Source organism: Ranitomeya variabilis, chromosome 7 (genome assembly GCF_051348905.1).
Source record: "Ranitomeya variabilis isolate aRanVar5 chromosome 7, aRanVar5.hap1, whole genome shotgun sequence".
Lineage (NCBI taxonomy): Eukaryota > Metazoa > Chordata > Amphibia > Anura > Dendrobatidae > Ranitomeya > Ranitomeya variabilis.
Genome location: NC_135238.1, coordinates 27,439,691 through 27,459,060, shown reverse-complemented (window position 1 = coordinate 27,459,060; position 19,370 = coordinate 27,439,691). Strand labels below are relative to the sequence as shown.

At 49.3% G+C, this 19,370-nt stretch overlaps 5 protein-coding genes across 5 annotated transcripts; 1 reads left to right on the top strand and 4 right to left on the bottom strand.

Annotated features, from left to right (window-relative positions):
* Window positions 1-3,036: 3,036 nt before the first annotated feature.
* On the bottom strand, window positions 3,037-3,348 carry LOC143784959 (histone H4). The gene has a single exon (XM_077273571.1). It carries the CDS (start codon window positions 3,346-3,348, stop codon window positions 3,037-3,039), a length of 312 nt encoding a protein of 103 aa, XP_077129686.1.
* A 7,752-nt stretch (window positions 3,349-11,100) lies between these two features.
* LOC143784784 (histone H2B 1.1-like) lies at window positions 11,101-11,478 on the top strand. Its single transcript, XM_077273388.1, has one exon. The coding sequence runs from the start codon at window positions 11,101-11,103 to the stop codon at window positions 11,476-11,478; it is 378 nt and encodes a 125-aa protein (XP_077129503.1).
* A 2,883-nt stretch (window positions 11,479-14,361) lies between these two features.
* On the bottom strand, window positions 14,362-14,673 carry LOC143785306 (histone H4). Its single transcript, XM_077274061.1, has one exon. The coding sequence runs from the start codon at window positions 14,671-14,673 to the stop codon at window positions 14,362-14,364; it is 312 nt and encodes a 103-aa protein (XP_077130176.1).
* A 1,767-nt stretch (window positions 14,674-16,440) lies between these two features.
* On the bottom strand, window positions 16,441-16,890 carry LOC143784783 (histone H3). Its single transcript, XM_077273387.1, has one exon. The coding sequence runs from the start codon at window positions 16,877-16,879 to the stop codon at window positions 16,469-16,471; it is 411 nt and encodes a 136-aa protein (XP_077129502.1). The 5' UTR covers window positions 16,880-16,890; the 3' UTR covers window positions 16,441-16,468.
* Window positions 16,891-17,686: 796 nt separating this feature from the next.
* Window positions 17,687-18,358, bottom strand: LOC143784782 (histone H1-like). The gene has a single exon (XM_077273386.1). It carries the CDS (start codon window positions 18,332-18,334, stop codon window positions 17,687-17,689), a length of 648 nt encoding a protein of 215 aa, XP_077129501.1. The 5' UTR covers window positions 18,335-18,358.
* Between the last annotated feature and the right edge of the window lie 1,012 nt (window positions 18,359-19,370).

Genomic DNA, 19,370 nt, shown 5'->3' with positions numbered 1-19,370 from the left:
AGGCATCTTCTGCAATAATCTGCATGTGTAGGTTCAGCAGGAGGCTCCTCTTTCAGTCATTTAATAAATTAAATCAACTGACATGTGCCCGAAACATGCGGCCACAGCACCGGAGCCGCTTATAGTTTGCGGACACGACCTATTCTATTACATATTGGTGTGTATCCCCTTCGCGACATGCGCCGTACATGTACTGCGCATGTCGCATCCCATGCTTTGATGTGCGCTCCGGCGGTGAGCGCACATCAAAGTCGCGACATGTCAGCTGTTTTGAACAGCTGACATGTGCGCGCAATAGCGGCGGGTGAAATCGCTATTCACCCGCCGCTATTAACCTGTTAAATGCCGCTGTCAAACTCAGACAGCGGCATTTAACTACCGCATCCGGCCGGGCGGCCGGATATGACGTCATCGCCGACCCCCGTCACATGATCGGGGGTCGGCGATGAGTCAGGAAGGTAACCATAGAGGTCCTTGAGACCTCTATGGTTACTGATCGCCGGTGGCTGTGAGCGCCCCCCTGTGGTCGGCGCTCACAGCACACCTGCATTTGAGCTACATAACAGCGATCTGATGATCGCTGTTATGTAGCAGAGCCGATCGGGCTGTGCCTGCTTCTAGCCTCCTATGGAGGCTATAGAAGCATGGCAAAAGTGGGAAAAAAAAGTTTTTAAAAATGTGAAAAAAACATTAAAAATATAAAAGTTTAAATCACCCCCCTTTCGCCCCATCCTAAATAAAACAATAAAAAAAAAACAAAACCTACACATATTTGGTATAGCCGCGTTCAGAATCGCCCGATCTATCAATTAAAAAAAAGCATTAACCTGATCGCTAAACAGCGTAGCGAGAAAAAAATCCGAAACGCCAGAATTACGTTTTTTTTGTCGCCGCGACATTGCGTTAAAATGCAATAACGGGCGATCAAAAGAACATATCTGCGCCAAAATGGTATCATTAAAAACGCCAGCTCAGCACGCAAAAAATAAGCCCTCACCCGACCCCAGATCACGAAAAATGGAGACGCTACGGGTATTGGAAAATGGCACTTTTTTTTTTTTTTTTTTTTAAGCAAAGTTTGGAATTTTTTTTCACCACTTGGATAAAAAATAACCTGGTCATGTTAGGTGTCTATGAACTCGTAATGACCTAGAGAATCATAATGGCAGGTCAGTTTTAGCATTTAGTGAACCTAGCAAAATAGCCAAGCAAAAAACAAGTGTGGGATTGCACTTTTTTTGCAATTTCACCGCACTTGGAATTTTTTTCCCGTTTTCTAGTACACGACATGCTAAAACCAATGATGTCGTTCAAAAGTACAACTCGTCCCGCAAAAAATAAGCCCTCACATGGCCATATTGACAGAAAAATAAAAAAGTTATGGCTCTGGGAAGGAGGGGAGCGAAAAACGAAAACACAAAAACGAAAAAGGGCCGCGGCATGAAGGGGGTATATGGGATCTATGGTTATCTCAGAGGCCGCCATCCATACCGGAGTCTACACTCCGAGGACATTCATCAATCCAGCCGCTTTCACTATTCGCAGCCCTCCTACAATCCACACGGATCTGAGCAGGAAGATACAAGGTGTCAGAATCTCCTTTTACTCAACACCAGGACTTGGATGTCTGCTCCGTAGTATCAGCAGAATACGGTAGAGCTGTGCACAAATTACTATGAACGGCCCAGTGCGGATATATCCCTGTTCTCGATCATTAGAACAGCATCAACCAGCTTCAGAAGGAACAGACAGAACGTCTTAAAATGTACAGCGTATAAAGATGGTGTCCTCGAACAGCCCCACCAGATTGGCCTCCTGCAGGGCCATCACGGCCGAGCTTATATTCTATACAGATCCCCTGCGGTGTCAGCGCTGATTATTACCTGCCCCTCTTCCCTCATATTGGTAGCAGGATCTTCACTAATCGGGTCGTTTCCGCACCTTAGTCAACGATCACACGGTCAGTATTCGGTCAGTATTTCACATCATTATTTATAAGACAAAACCAGGAGTGGGTGACGTGCTTCTATTATACTTTTCCTCTGATTGTTCCACTCCTGGTTTTGACTTACAAATACTGATAGTGTGAACGTCTCGGCAGCACTACCCTCTCAGGGATCTTCCATACTGGGGCTGCTGGTGGATAAAGCCGGTCACTTCCCTGCACACAGCCGGACATAAGATCCTCAGGGAGAAGCCGCTTCTTTGCGAGTCGAGTTTTACTAAGGAAATGTAGGATCTGTGGAACTGATCTCTACCTAGGTTACAGGAATAAACTACTGGGGAGATTATCGAGAACATGGAGGGATCTACTCGGTAACGTAGATGAAGTAATCTGTCCCGAAAATGTTGCTGATAAGTTCCCCTAATCAGAGACTCCTGTATGGAAGGAACACAAGAGACCATTAATCGCTCGTCATCCTGAGACCACGTGTTACATAAGGACACTGCATAAGGAGAATCCTTAACCCTTAGATCCCAGTCATCCTCTCACCCAGCCAAATCAGATCTCATAATTTGTACTGAAGGGCAACACCACGAAACACCGCGTCTACAAATGGAGTTTCTGATTTCGCTATTATCCCAAATCATATTTCAAGGTTCGTTAGAGGGTCGATAATGACGTGTAGGATTGTTACTTCCAGTAGGTGGCGCTAGTGATCAAGTCATCTTCCTCTGAAAAGACAGTTTGCACATAAAGACAAAGAGCTGGAGAGGACAGCTGACATTAACTGCAAAATCCGACCAGTATTAACCCTTCAGCGTGGCCATGTCTCATAACTATGCCACTTCTTACTCCAAGGTATCAGCCGTCACTGACGAGATGGTTAAAGTTCACTTTGAAAATGTGCGTGACATTGAGTCTGGTACCAATCAGTGTCCGATAAGCGAAGATCTTTGATTCCTAGAGATTATTAATCTAGATGGAAAAGTAGGACAGAACCAGAGAGCAGGAATAGGAAATTGCAGCCTTTCAAGAACATGTGGGTGGCTCTGAAAAGAGCCTTTGGGTTGTCAGGACAGAAGAGAACACAATTAACCTCCGAAGCCGTAGAGAGTGCGGCCCTGGCGCTTGAGTGCGTACACCACGTCCATGGCGGTGACGGTCTTCCTCTTGGCGTGCTCGGTGTAGGTGACGGCGTCACGGATCACGTTCTCCAGGAAGACTTTCAGGACACCGCGAGTCTCCTCATAGATGAGGCCGGAGATGCGCTTGACGCCTCCTCTGCGAGCTAGACGGCGGATGGCAGGCTTGGTGATGCCCTGGATGTTATCACGGAGCACCTTCCTGTGCCGCTTGGCGCCGCCCTTCCCGAGACCTTTTCCTCCTTTGCCGCGACCAGACATCTTCTACAATGAGCAAAAACTGATTCCTGAGCTGCACGGACTCCTCCTTTATATGGAGGAAGGAAGGACCAGAGAGAGAACTGCAGAGATGACGCGCTTCCGGGGCGAGATTTCTAGTACTAAATTAGCAGTAAAGCTCCTCCCTTTCGTCTCTGATTGGTTGAGTAGAGAACGGTTGGCGATTTTGAATTTCCCGCTTATTGTCCTCTTCTTTTCCCACCTCTCTATTCTTCTCATCTCGGCGCCGCTGCTAGATCTGTTGGTTATTTAGATTTTTCCTTTCATTGTAGTTTGTCAAATGTTAGAAAATAGAATAAAAAATGTATTTTAGGGACAATGATCTACAGAAAACTCATCTGATCCCCGGCAGTCACTGTGGTGCCGGACTGGCGGCCATTACCTGTCACTGCAGAGCAGGGAGCTGCATGTAACCAGACCCCCGGCGGCTCCAGCCCCAGAGAAGATGGGAAAACTGAAATACACGATAATTACATAACGACCCACCCACCACAAATGTGATCTGTAGCGATGGGGGGAGGGATCTGCTCCGCTCAGTGTCAAGCAGAATAGATTCACATAAAGGCGCCATCACCGATCTGGGGGACAAATGAGGTTATTAATAGAAACTAAACGCAGAGATCTCCGATCAGAACAAGAGAACAACCTAAAGCCGCAAGACTGCAGAGGCGGCACTAGGACCCCACTTACCCCTGCGCTGTACAGAAACCGCGCCTCCACCGCCACAGACCCGGGCTGTGCTCTGTACACACTTTACCCTGTCCTTATAAAACGTCAGTTATGTAATAGATGTCGCACACTTGGACTAGGTGAGAATAGAAAAGGGGCGGAGCGGTCACTGGAATATCGCGGATCACCTACAATATCGGAAGCAGCAGCCGTGAGGAAAGAATGGTTGTAGATGACGAGGAAAAAGCTAACATATTAAACACCTTCTTCTCCACGGTATTCACGGTGGAAAATGAAATGCTAGGTGAAATCCCAAGAAACAATGAAAACCCTATATTAAGGGTCACCAATCTAACCCAAGAAGAGGTGCGAAACCGGCTAAATAAGATTAAAATAGATAAATCTCCGGGTCCGGATGGCATACACCCACGAGTACTAAGAGAACTAAGTAATGTAATAGATAAACCATTATTTCTTATTTTTAGGGACTCTATAGCGACGGGGTCTGTTCCGCAGGACTGGCGCATAGCAAATGTGGTGCCAATATTCAAAAAGGGCTCTAAAAGCGAACCTGGAAATTATAGGCCAGTAAGTCTAACCTCTACTGTTGGTAAAATATTTGAAGGGTTTCTGAAGGATGTTATTCTGGATTATCTCAATGATAATAACTGTTTAACTCCATATCAGCATGGGTTTATGAGAAATTGCTCCTGTCAAACCAATCTAATCAGTTTTTATGAAGAGGTAAGCTATAGGCTGGACCACGGTGAGTCATTGGACGTGGTATATCTCGATTTTTCCAAAGCATTTGATACCGTGCCGCACAAGAGGTTGGTACACAAAATGAGAATGCTTGGTCTGGGGGAAAATGTGTGTAAATGGGTTAGTAACTGGCTTAGTGATAGAAAGCAGAGGGTGGTTATAAATGGTATAGTCTCTAACTGGGTCGCTGTGATCAGTGGGGTACCGCAGGGGTCGGTATTGGGACCTGTTCTCTTCAACATATTCATTAATGATCTGGTAGAAGGTTTACACAGTAAAATATTGATATTTGCAGATGATACAAAACTATGTAAAGCAGTTAATACAAGAGAAGATAGTATTCTGCTACAGCTGGATCTGGATAAGTTGGAAACTTGGGCTGAAAGGTGGCAGATGAGGTTTAACAATGATAAATGTAAGGTTATACACATGGGAAGAAAGAATAAATATCACCATTACACACTGAATGGGAAACCACTGGGTAAATCTGACAGGGAGAAGGACTTGGGGATCCTAGTTAATGATAAACTTACCTGGAGCAGCCAGTGCCAGGCAGCAGCTGCCAAGACAAACAGGATCATGGGGTGCATTAAAAGAGGTCTGGATACACATGATGAGAGCATTATACTGCCTCTGTACAAATCCCTAGTTAGACCGCACATGGAGTACTGTGTCCAGTTTTGGGCACCGGTGCTCAAGAAGGATATAATGGAACTAGAGAGAGTACAAAGGAGGGCAACAAAATTAATAAAGGGGATGGGAGAACTGCAATACCCAGATAGATAAGCGAAATTAGGATTATTTAGTCTAGAAAAAAGACGACTGAGGGGCGATCTAATAACCATGTATAAGTATATAAGGGGACAATACAAATATCTCGCTGAGGATCTGTTTATACCAAGGAAGGTGACGGGCACAAGGGGGCATTCTTTGCGTCTGGAGGAGAGAAGGTTTTTCCACCAAAATAGAAGAGGATTCTTTACTGTTAGGGCAGTGAGAATCTGGAATTGCTTGCCTGAGGAGGTGGTGATGGCGAACTCAGTTGAGGGGTTCAAGAGAGGCCTGGATGTCTTCCTGGAGCAGAACAATATTGTATCATACAATTATTAGGTTCTGTAGAAGGACGTAGATCTGGGGATTTATTATGATGGAATATAGGCTGAACTGGATGGACAAATGTCTTTTTTTGGCCTTACTAACTATGTAACTATGTAACTATGTTACTGATCGTGACCGCGCTCCGTATATGGAGAATACGCGCAGAAAAGGGATCGTTCAGGACTCGGCTCATTTGTGGGAGGATTTGGTGGCTCTGAAAAGAGCCTTTGTGCTACAGTCAGGTGTGGAGGACAGATCTAAGCTCTCTCCCCACGGAGAGCATTTGAGTTAGCGCTATTTCCAGGCGCCGGGTGCTAACTACAACTGTCATCATCCTTCCCTGGTCTCCCTGGGAAACATTTCTGCTGTATTTACATGCGCTGATCTCAGGCCACTAAACGAATGTGATCGACAATAGTGAAGTTGTTTGCGTGTTTCCCGGCCTCTTTACACCAACTGAGAAAGAATGAAAGGAACAGAACAATCACAATTAGATCAATCTGTCCCCATACAGAATCATGTTATCAGCAGCACATCTACCGTTTTTCACCGACGATGTGCTGCTGAGAACAAGGATTTATGTTCCCACATAAACAAACCAATCACTCGATGAATAGGCAGCATTTTGCTTGTTTAGTAAAATACACCCCCTAGTCCTCCATATATTGAAATGTGCACCTCAGTCCTCCATATAGTGTAATACACACCTCATTCCTCCATATAGTATAATACACTCCTCAGTCCTCCATATAGTATAATACACTCCTCAGTCCTCCATATAGTATTATACACTCCACATAGTCCTCCATATAGTATAATACACTCCTCATAGACCTCCATACATTAAAATACACTGCAATTCCTCCATATAGTACAATACACTCCTCGGTCCTCCAAATAGTATAATACATTCCTCATAGTGCTCCACATATAGTATGATGCCCCGCCATTGTCATCCATGCAGTACAATTCACTTCCCATAGTATAATACACCCCATAGTTCTCCATAGACGCCGGTATAGTTGAATGCGGTGGCGCTGGCAGGGGGTCAGTCGGGGGGGGGGGGGGGAATCAGCACTGGCAAGCGGCCCACGACTGCCACCGACCCTTCTGGCATTTGCCAGAACTGCCCGATGGACAGTCCGGCCCTGAGTCCTGCTAATTAAAATCTGTGCCAAATGGGAGGAGTGCTGGTCCAAGAAAGAGACTAGAACATGCTTTGCCCAAAAAGGAGAGCTGGAGGAAGGTGAGTTTCAGTGCTCCTTTTATTTTGGTGCTGGTGTGGCGGCCATTGTTTCCGTGGCTTTGTGCTGGTGGGGCGGCGGGGACTGGAGTCACCGTGGCTCAGTCTTGTAGCATGGGTGCTGTGGGGCAGCAGACCATCTGTCCTGCTGGTGCATTGCCGCTGTGGCGGTGGTCGCCGCATGGCTCCGCTCCGTTAGGGCAGTAGTACCCACTACGAGATTTGCTGTGACCTGGCAGTTGGCTTCATACAGTCTGATCAGAATGTTAAATTGAAAACCTCATGTTCAGTATATTATTATTTTATTATTATTATACTTTTTATAGCGCCATTTATTCCATGGGCTTTACATGAGAAATACAGGGCAAATATAGACAAATACATTAAACATGAGCAAAAAAGAAGGCACACGGGTACATAAGGAGGGAAGAGCCTGACCGCGACGGCACACAGTCTGCAGGGGATGGGTGAGGATACACCAGGAGAGGGTAGAGCTGGTTGTGCGGCGGTTCAGTAGAATCAGGATCACTGCAGGCTTGTCGGAAGAGGTGAGTCTTCAGGTTCTTTTTGAAGGTTTCTATGGTAGGCGAGAGTGAAGTATATGAATTTTTGCCTAGCGGCTTTAGATCAATGTATGAGTTTTGGAGGTGCGGTTCATGCTCTTTTTTTATTTTTGTACAAAGACTCTATAGTGTAATGCTTCCCCATAGGCAGCCTCTATAATGTAATGCTCCCCCATAGGCAGCATTTATAGTGTAATGCACCCCCATAGGCAGCCTCTATAGTGTAGTGCACCCCCATAGGCAGCCTCTATAGTGTAAGGTAGCCCTATAAACTAAATACTCACCTCTCTTCCTCATGGTTCCTGCGCTGCTCCCTCTCATCTCCGACTGCAGGCGCTGAGTATGAGGTGTACGGAGCGGAGCCGGGTGTGTATGAGGTGTGCGGAGCCGAGTGTATATGAGGTGTACGGAGTGGAGCCAGGTGTGTATGAGGTGTTTGGAATGGAGCCGGGTGTGTATGAGGTTTATGGAGCAGAGCCGGGTGTGTGCAAGGTGTCTGCAGCGGAGCCGCGTGAGTACGGAGTGGAGCCATGTGTGCAAGGTATACAGAGCGCAGCCGCGTGTGTAGGAGTAACTATGTGTGGCCATTATACAGTATGGAGCATAATGTGGGACCATTAAACAGTATGGAGCATCATGTGTGACCATTATACAGTATGGAGCACTGTGTGGCCATTATATAGTATGGCACATTGTGTGCCCATTATACAGTATGGAGCATCATGTGAGGCCATCATACAGTATGGAGCATCATGTGTGGCCATTATACAGTATGGAGCCTCATGTGTGACCATTATACAGTATGGGGCACTGTGTGGCTATTATACAGTATGGAGCATCATGTGGGGCTCATACTGTATGGAGCAATATATAGGGCATGTTATTCTGTATGGGGCACTGTGTGGTGCCAACAATACTGTATGGGGCAATATATGGTGCTCATTATTCTGTATGGAGCACTGTGGTGCCCAGAATACTGTATGGATGACTATACTGTCTGATTTATGACCTATTGTAGAATGTACAATAGTTATCACTCATGTAATGTATGGGGGGTCTGTATATGAAATGGGAGCCCTATAGGCGGCTGTACTGTACATGTTCGCCTCAGGTAGCAGTGTGGCTAGGTTCACCCCTGTGTATTGGCATCCAGATGATACAGCTGACCCTGCGATGATGGGCGGGGGGCCTACTGCTGGCACAGGGGCACCATAGCAGCCCGGCGGCAATGCATGGAGATCAACTGTTCCTGCTCTGCTGCAGAATGCAACTGTATCAGAGCGCTGATACAGCTGCTGTAGTGTAGCTCTGGGTGGAACCTCTCAGAGCGCGGGGCCCTGGGCGACCGCCCCCTCTGCCGCCCCCTAGCTCCGCTACTGCACCTTTGTAGTGTTCGGTGACATAAAGCCCACTCACTAGTAATGGAGTCTATAAGACACCTATCCGTTACTAATCTTATAGTTATAGTGTAATAAACACAAACCCAGAACAACCTCATTTATTTGTAAAATGAACACACCGGACATATCACAGGATTTGGATAATGCAAATTAAGTCTCTGTATCCATGAAAGGAAACAGAAGCATGGCTGAGCCCCAGGTCTTGTATCACAGAATTCCCATACTGCTCCCCTAATCAGGAAATCTACAGGCTCCTGTATGGGCCAGAAACAACCAATGATCGCTCAACACAAGCAGATTTCCCGATATCGGTCCATCCTGGGACCACGCGTTATATGAAGACACAGAACAGAAAAATCCACTGAGCATGAACTGCCACCTTGTAACCAACATTAGCCCCTCCCCTCCCTCTGCTGATTGGCTGAGCACAGAACTGTTAGGGAGTTTGAATTTCCCGCTCATCGTCGTCTCCGCAGCTTCTAAATGTCATTATGTAACTTCTTCCTCTGTAAAGAGAAGGATCCGGAATAGTCTGTAATCTCGACGGAGCACAAAGGTCTCAGGTTATTTGGAGAATCATGAACTAAACCGAATCATGTTATAGCAGATGCCTAAGTCCCCAGAATATCAGATCTGGGGAGCAAAGGGTTAAATAACAGACACCACTGATCACAGCAACTCGCTCAGAACTGACAAGATCAGTAGTGAAGGCTCCGAGCTGTAGAGGAGCTCAGCCCCGGATCCCGCCATCACCCTCCTCAGCATTTAGCCCTCACCTCTATTGCGCCACCTGCTATTTCTCCCGCCGCTAGGCTGAGAGACCCGGGCTGTGCAGCCGCAGACACGGCGGGAAGACTGGAGAGGACCCAGGAGCATGGACGACGCCCGGTGTCGGGTCGGACGATCCGCTCTTGTATAGTGATCCCCCACTGGAGTCCCTGATTAGTGGCGCAGTATCCGCAGAAGCGGCGCTGGACATAGCGGGGAGCCGGTACACGGACTGATCGGTGGCCGCATCCTCCTCGCAGGTGATTTGTTGCTTCGGACATTCCCGCTCCGTTACTGACGGTGCTCACCAGTTGTTTCTAGTTGGGGAAATGTCGCAGCGATCAGTCCTGGGCTCTGCACAGACAATCTGGTCAGCTGAGAGAGATCCGGGTGAGGAGTACAGGGGAGAGGCCGAGATCCGATCACTGCTCCTCTGCCTCTAGCAATAGGTGGCGTCCTCCGATCACTTGCGACAGTGAGAACATCAGTGAGAGAATCGCACCGACCCGATAGCAATAAAGTCACAACCGGCAGCAAAGTTATCAGGTTGATCACAGGATCTACCAAGGTAAAAGCTCCTATATGGAAGAATGCAGCACTATAGGGGGGTATACATCACTATGCATGGGTAAAAACGAGACATGGGGGTTTTCAGCGCTCTATTGAGGGTATGCAGTGCAACATGGTGTGTGTAGCACTATAAGGGGAGAATATAGCACATATGGACGGGGGGTTACAGTGCTATATGCCATACACAGCATTATGTGTAAGGTATACAGCACCGTCTGGAGTTTATACAGTGCAATATGGAGTTGTAAAGCACTATATGAAGGTATACATTGCTATATGGGCATAAATCGCACTATATGAGGGTATACATTGCTATATGGGCATACATCGCACTATATGAGGGTATATATTGCTATATGGGCATAAATCGCACTATATGAGGGTATACATTGCTATATGGGCATATATCGCACTATACGGGGGTTCGCAGCAGTATATGGGGATTTACAGCACAGTCTGATGGAGGGGAGATTTATTTATGGAATAACCAATGAACTTCAGAGGGCGGAGCTTCTGATGTTTATCACCTGACTTTCTCACCCAATAGCACAGCGATCTGTCATCAGTGCTCATTTGCATGGTCGGGCTATAAATATCGCTGCTCTGGGAGAGTCAGGATCATTTTTCCTCTCACTTGTGAGAAGAACTGTTTGCTTTCGTTATGGCTGATCCCAAATCTGCCCCAGCGCCCAAGAAGGGCTCCAAAAAAGCCGTGACCAAGACTCAGAAGAAGGACGGCAAGAAGCGGAGGAAGAGCAGGAAGGAGAGCTACGCCATCTACGTGTACAAGGTGCTGAAGCAGGTCCACCCCGACACCGGCATCTCCTCCAAGGCCATGGGCATCATGAATTCCTTCGTCAACGACATCTTCGAGCGCATCGCAGGGGAAGCCTCCCGCCTGGCTCACTACAACAAGCGCTCCACCATCACCTCCCGGGAGATCCAGACCGCCGTGCGCCTGCTGCTGCCCGGAGAGCTGGCCAAGCACGCCGTGTCTGAGGGCACCAAGGCCGTCACCAAGTACACCAGCGCCAAGTGATCGGCTCCTTCCTCTGCTCCTCACCCCAAAGGCTCTTCTAAGAGCCACCCACACCCTCACTAGATGAGCTGCTTCTCCGCTGCCTCGTTAGGTTTTGTTCCGTCTTCATCTGCAGATGTGTCCTAGTAGTGAGATGTAGATGGTGCGCGGTATTTGGCGTCCTGCTCCTCACTGATCTGCGGCCTTTCTAGCACACAGGTGTCTGGTTCCCGGGTTAGTAGCGCAGTAGCTGTTCCCTATAATACCAGCTGCGGGGAGGGAGCGAGATGTGATCGGTTCCACCGAGCACAGGAGGTGGCTGCCAGCTCCAGCCTCATGAATTTAATTTTTGGGGAAAAAACAACAGCTCAATAAATTTAAAATCGACGAAAAAAATACTCCAGCATCGTCACTATGAGAATATTCAGCGACCGATACTAAAAGGGATCGCAGACATCTGAACGATGGGAACCCAATCTGCAGAGAATCTGGTTCTGGAATCAGCCGCCGCCGCCCCGCACTCCTCTCTGTTCACTGCTGTATCTGTAGTCAGGGCTCCTACCAGATATTCAGACCTCCCAGCTCCCACCTGACTGTGGACTCCGATTCACTGACCACCTACAATCCCTACATCCGCCGATCTGCGCATCATCCTGCACTGGAGCTAAAACTGCCGAGGGAGATCGTCCCTTCTGCTCCCGGCACTTAGGGCATTGTGTGTGTTTGGGGACACGTCTGTTGGGAGCACAAGCTCCGGGATCTCCAGGATTCTGCTCTAAGTTACATGTCCTTTCACCCCTTCATGGATTCATTTATTAGAGCAGATCGGGGATCGCTGTATGTATCAAGTCCCCGAGCAGCTCCATCCCTAGAAGAGTCTCATACAGAATCATACAGAAAAGACTCGGCTCCATCTAATCCGGTTATAACCTCCCCAGAATAATAATGGCGACCGATCAGGAGAACAATCCCCGTGTGTGGGGGCATGACAGAAACCTAACAGATTTATGGGGGATATATCCGCACACTGCCTCCCAGAGACCTCTGTGCGCACAGTACAAGCCCCGGTGTGATGCGGTTACTACAGTCCTGCCGTGAGGTGAATGTGTTGATTCTGCTGCATATTATACAGAACAGGGGGCAGCGAATATTCACAGGGAATGTGGCTGTATGAGGCAGCTGGATAGATGGACGCCCTGTGTACCGGGTACGGAGACTCCTGTGTGATGACCACGTCCTGGACACTAATGTTTCGGATGGCGCCTCTGAAGGTTATTATAACCTCCCCAGAATAATAATGGCGACCGATAAGAGAACCCATTCCCGTGTTTGGGGGCAGACAGCTGGAAGGACAGGAACCGGTATTATCAGCGGGGTAGAGCTGCCCCCACCGGTATACACAGCGACCGCCGCTACAGCAGAGGGGCCGGTATTAATCCGACGGACAAAGAACAGAGATTGAGCGGGAAATTCAAAACCAGCAACGGATCTGTAATCAGCCAATGAGCGAGAGACATCTGCAGGCGCCGACCAATCCCAGATACAGGAATATCCGCCTCCATTTAACTCCTTAGTGGCCGTGTGTGTGCGGCGACTTCCCCCACCCGAGACCCGGCAGCGTCACCTCAGGCTCCTGGCAGAACATAGGAGACTACGGGCAGTGATAGGATCAGCGCGGACACCGCAGGGAATCTGCACAGGATAATAAGCGGGTGAGTGAGGAGCCTCCTCCTGTGTAGATGGAGCGGAGGAGAAGCACTGACAGGAATTAACCCCTCTCCCGCCAGCCTGTCAGTGCAGATTGAGTGTCGCTCGCAGAACTCGGCCTCAGAATAATCTGCAGATAGCAGGAAATTAGCCCTTAAGGACTTTGTGCAGTGATTGGGACAGATAATGGCGATTCCCCCATAGATCCAGGAAGCGGCTAGTGAGCGGTGCCAGGACTGTAAACCCTGCGGCGTGGAAGGCTGTGAATTCAGGGAGATATCTCGGTAGTAGCCGCACCCAGCGCTCTATGAGGAGCCGGCTTCCCTCAGGACTCCAGGAGCTTTGTCCCCGGTATAAACTGTACTTAGCCCTCGTGTGTGTGATCTCAGTAACATGGAGCCGGATCAGTCACTTCAGCCATGAATCTCTGCTCTGTGATGACCGCAGATCTCCTGTGCTCGGTCCGATTGATGATCACATCCCGCAGCAGAACATTAGCGGCTCATTCCTTTGCCGGCGGAGGTTGTTTGTTCTCCGGATTTGTATCACATCTGGCTAAAGCGATTTCACCATTTCTATCTGCCCCGTGCAGGTCCTGTCCCCATCACAGCTGTGGGAGCTTCTGTGCGGCTCCTCTACCAGTGGCGCAGCGCTTTCTGTAGCTATAGACTCCTGTCCTCTCAGCTCTGGGTCCTAGTGCCGCTGCCTCCAGGGTCCCACTGGTAATGGCAGATTATTTATTATAAATTAAATCGACTGACATGTGGCCCAAAAAATGCGGCCTCAGCACCGGAGCCGCCATCCATACCAGAGTCTAGTGATCAGGACGCGGTCACATAGGAGTCTACACTCCGAGGCCATTCATCAATCCAGCCGCTTTCACTATTCGCAGCCCTCCTACAACCCACACGGATCTGAGCAGGAAGATACAATGTCAGAATCTCCTACTCAACATCAGGACGTGGATTTCTGCTCCGTAGTATCAGCAGAATATGGTAGAACTGTGCATAAATTACTATGAACGGCCCAGTGCGGATATATCCCCCCTTACACATGTACAGCGTATAAAGCCTGCACTAGCAGTCAACACAAGCACAGTGACCATTAGACCCCAGCAGTCAGGTGCAGCCTCTCATGTAAGATGTGGGTGGCTCTGAGAAGAGCCTTTGGGGTGTGAGCATGGAGCAGAGAACACGATTAACCTCCGAAGCCGTAGAGAGTGCGGCCCTGGCGCTTGAGCGCGTACACCACGTCCATGGCGGTGACGGTCTTCCTCTTGGCGTGCTCGGTGTAGGTGACGGCGTCACGGATCACGTTCTCCAGGAAGACTTTCAGGACACCGCGAGTCTCCTCATAGATGAGGCCGGAGATGCGCTTGACGCCTCCTCTGCGAGCTAGACGCCGGATGGCAGGCTTGGTGATGCCCTGGATGTTATCACGGAGCACCTTCCTGTGCCGCTTGGCGCCGCCCTTCCCGAGACCTTTTCCTCCTTTGCCGCGACCAGACATCTTCTACGTAGTCAGCAGAACACGATGACTGATCAGCGCAGAGTCCTTCCTTTATATAGCGAGTGAGCGGACCGGAGCGAGAACCGCAGAGATGACGCGTTTCCGGAGCGAGATTTCTAGTACTAAATTTGCAGTTAGCCCCTCCCGTTCGTCTCTGATTGGTTGAGCACAGAACGGTTGGCGATTTTGAATTTCCCGCTTATTGTCCTCTTATTTTCCCGCTTCTCTATTCTTCTCATCTCGGCGCTGCTGCTAGATCTGTTGGTTATTTTGAATTGTGCTTTCATTGTAGTTTCTGCTGCTATTTTCCAGCTTGTTAGAAAGTAGAATACAAAAATGTATTTTAGGGACAATGATCTAAAGAAAACTCATCTGATCCCCGGCAGTCACTGTCATTCATTATTACACGTGGTGCCGGACTGGCGGCCATTACCGGTCACTGCAGAGCAGGGAGCTGCATGTAACCAGACCCCCGGCGGCTCCAGCCCCAGAGAAGATGGGAAAACTCAAATACACGATAATTACATAACGACCCACCCACCACAAATGTGATCTGTAGCGATGGGGGGAGGGAGAAAAGCGGAGACACAAAATCCAGCATCTACACAGAGAGCACAACTGTACATAGTATATATAGTGCACATCACATCTGTACTGCCCAGATCAGCAGTGTAATAAGTGTCACTGATAATAGAGGAGTGTGTGCAGTATATACAGCAGTGTACGGTATATAGAGCAGTGTACAGTATATAGAGCCGTGTGTACAACATATACAGCAATGTGTACATTATATTGAGCAGTGTACAGTATATACATCAGTGTGTACATTATATTGAGCAGTGTACAGTATATAGAGCAGTGTGTACAGTATATACAGCAGTGTGTACATTATATTGAGCAGTGTACATTATATGCAACAGTGTGTACAGCATATACAGCAGTGTGTACAACATATACAGCAGTGTGTACATTATATTGAGCAGTGTACAGTATATACAGAGCAGACAAAGAGGGAGTTAAGTATTGTTGAGCGGCGCCGTGGCTCAGTGGTTAACACTGCAGCCTTGCAGCACTGGTGTCCGTTACACGTAGTTTCGGACGGACAGATATCGGAAATGTGTTTGTGTCCTGCTGCGATCACTGGTCACTTACGTTCCATACAGGAGTCTAATAGGTAGATATATATCCAGGTCCAGGGATCACAGAAAAACGTATTTGGAAATAATAAAAAAAACCTCACAAACTGCATAAGGATTCACTAGCGCCAAAGGGATGTACACTTACACTAGGCAGACGCGGTTCTGACTTACTAATAAATACGTTTTTATGGGATGCCTGGAGCTGGATCTGTCCACCACTAAATGATTCAGTGTCTCGTGTCCCTTTCTACTTTTGGGTGAGATGACGTTTTACCTTTTTCCTTCTACTTAGTCTTGATAGGTTTTCAGTATCAAGGGAGAAGTATCCGCTTTCAAGAATACAAGGAACATAACTTTCCCTCTTTCCATAGTGACTCCATCACACCGGAGTGCCGGGAATATAAGGAAACGAGGTCCAGCAGTTTAGAGAGAACTTATAAAGGGGTGAGGAGTCTCTAAAACGCTGATTGATTTTATCTAGGCAAAACCACTATATAACTGCTGCAAACTCCTGCAGAGAAAGGAACAACTAGTCCGGATACATGTTGCATTCAGGAACAGCCCTGTGTGGCGGAGGTTAGGAATGAGCTCGTCTGGAGGGAGGATTTGGTGGCTCTGAAAAGAGCCTTTGTGCTAGTCAGGTGTGGAGGACAGATCTAAGCTCTCTCCCCACGGATCCGGCGGGCCAGCTGGATGTCTTTGGGCATGATGGTGACCCTCTTGGCGTGGATGGCGCACAGGTTGGTGTCCTCAAACAGCCCCACCAGATAAGCCTCGCTGGCCTCCTGCAGGGCCATCACGGCCGAGCTCTGGAAGCGCAGATCGGTCTTGAAGTCCTGGGCGATCTCTCTCACCAGTCGCTGGAAGGGAAGTTTACGGATCAGCAGCTCGGTGGATTTCTGATAGCGGCGGATCTCACGGAGAGCGACTGTTCCCGGGCGGTAACGATGGGGCTTCTTCACTCCACCAGTGGCGGGAGCGCTCTTCCTGGCGGCCTTAGTGGCCAGCTGCTTGCGGGGAGCTTTCCCTCCGGTGGATTTACGGGCGGTCTGCTTGGTTCTGGCCATAGCTCTGTATAGAAGAGAACAGAAGTGATGAGAGGAGCGGAGAGAGCGGGATATTTATACTCCTCTGCTCCTAGTCTCGCTCCATGTGGACACGCCCCCTGCATACCATTGGTTATTTTGTAGAAGGTGAGCAGCCAATAACGTGTGATGTCCGCGACCAATCACTGCACAGAGAAGGCTCAGCCTGACTCACACTTCAGATATTACTTGCTGCTCTGAAACACAGGGTCGCATCAAATCTCCAGGCGGCTAATACAGCGGAAGCTCCGGTTCTAGATTCCCAGTGCCCGGAGCTATACAGTGGCTCCTCTATAATCAGTCACTGAGGCTTCAACTCTCACATCGGAGTAATAACCTCACACCCCTATTACTGAGATGAGGGTTACATGTGGTGATAACTGATTAGGATGATGCAAGTGTCGTGATCTCTGCTGCACATCGGCCCCTTCCCTCCATTAATAGTGACACAGAATTGTCACCTGTAGGCACTGATCATACAGCTCTGCGGGGAGGTGGTGGCACTGATCATACAGCTCTGCGGGGAGGAGGTGGTGGCACTGATCATACAGCTCTGCGGGGAGATGGTGGCACTGATCATACAGCTGAGGGGAGGAGATGGTGGCACTGATCATACAGCTCTGAGGGGAGGAGGTGGTGGCACTGATCATACAGCTCTGCGGGGAGGAGGTGGTGGCACTGATCATACAGCTCTGCGGGGAGGAGGTGGTGGCACTGATCATACAGCTCTGCGGGGAGGAGGTGGTGGCTCTGATAAGAGCCTTTGTGGTGACAGAACAGGGCTGCAGCTTATTTCTTAGCCGCGGGCTTCTTTGCTTTCGCAGCCTTCTTAGCCGGACTCTTGGCAGCTTTGGGTTTGGCCGCCTTCTTAGCCGGACTCTTCGTCGCCTTTTTGGGCTTGGGAGCGGCTTTCGGCTTCTTGGGGCTCTTGGCCGCTTTCTTGGCAGCTGCTGCGGGCTTCTTGGCTTTTTTCGGGCTCTTCTTGGCCACGGTCGGAGCCTTCTTGGGCTTCTTCGGAGATTTGGCGGCTTTCTTGGCAGCAGCGGGTTTCTTAGGCTTGGCCGCAGCTGCTGGCTTCTTCTTACCCACTTTGTCCTTCGTCTCCTGCTTCTTGTTCAGCTTGAAGGATCCGGAGGCGCCGCTGCCCTTCACCTGGAGGAGGGCGCCCTTGGTGACCAGAGACTTGACGGCCAGCTTCAGGCGGCTGTTGTTCTTCTCTACATCGTATCCTCCGGCAGACAGAGCCTTCTTCAGGGCGGCCAGAGACACCCCGCTGCGCTCCTTGGAGGCGGACACAGCTTTCACAATCAGCTCGGAGACGCTGGGGCCGGAGGGTTTATGGCTTTTCTTGGCGGCGGTATTCTTCGGCTGCTTCTTGGATTTGGCGGCCGGTTCTGCAGGAGGGAGAGCGGAGGCTGGCGCGGTCTCTGCCATCATGTGATCAGAAACTGAACGAAAATCTCTCCTGATAGGAAGGAAAACACTGAGGCCGGAGCTGGAGGCGCCTGTTATATGTACAGGCTTACTGCGCACTGATTGGCTGCTGAGCTGACCGTCCTGAGCATCTATTGGCTGACAGTGGACACAGGCCCCGCCTCCTCCCAGCTGAGTCCGAGTGAAGCTCCGCTCTCCCCTTGTGCTTCCCTGCCCGGAATAAAAGCCCTTTACCGGCAAACACCGGACAGCAGACCGCGCTTCCTCCGTCGCTTCTCCTTCTCCAACATCTCCACCGACCGTTTGTAGCCGTCACTAGTAGAAAATCTGGGAAAGAGCGGAGAGGAAATCCCGGGATCATCGCCGCCGTCCTCCCGATCTGCACATCGCTGTGTAGCCGGGGAGATAAATCTGCTGCGGGAGCTCGTTCCTCCTATTCCCGGCTCTTGTCACCATCACAGGGATCTTTACTCCAATGTCTATCGTACAGGAAGCTGATTGTACGATGTGGGGACGAGCTGGAGCTGCTGAGAGCCCAGAAGGGTAACACAGGCGACGGCCTCCACTGACTGCCCCCTCCCTGACCTGTGATATCACTGTACCCCGTATGTGCAGAGTATTGGGGGGGGACCCGTGTTCCACATCAGTAGATGATCCACATCGGGGGCTGATTGCAATCACCTGCCTGATATCGTGTCTTACCCCGTGTGAAGCTGTGACCGCTGCGGCCTGTAATGGAGGGAAGAGCTCTGACAGTGCGACTCTCCGGGGAGGAAACTGTGAAATATTAACGGATTTATGTGTCCCCCACTATTGTGCAAAAGGGGAATATTGGGAGAAAAGCGGAGACACAAAATCCAGCGTCCACACAGAGCACAGCTGTATATAGTATATATAGTGCACAACATCACATCTGCACAGCCCAGATCCGCAGTGTAATAAGTGTCACTGAAAATAGAGAGTGTACAGTATATACAGCAGTGTACAGTATAGAGAACAGCCCAACAACCAGACAATGGATCCCCAGAGAGACACGATA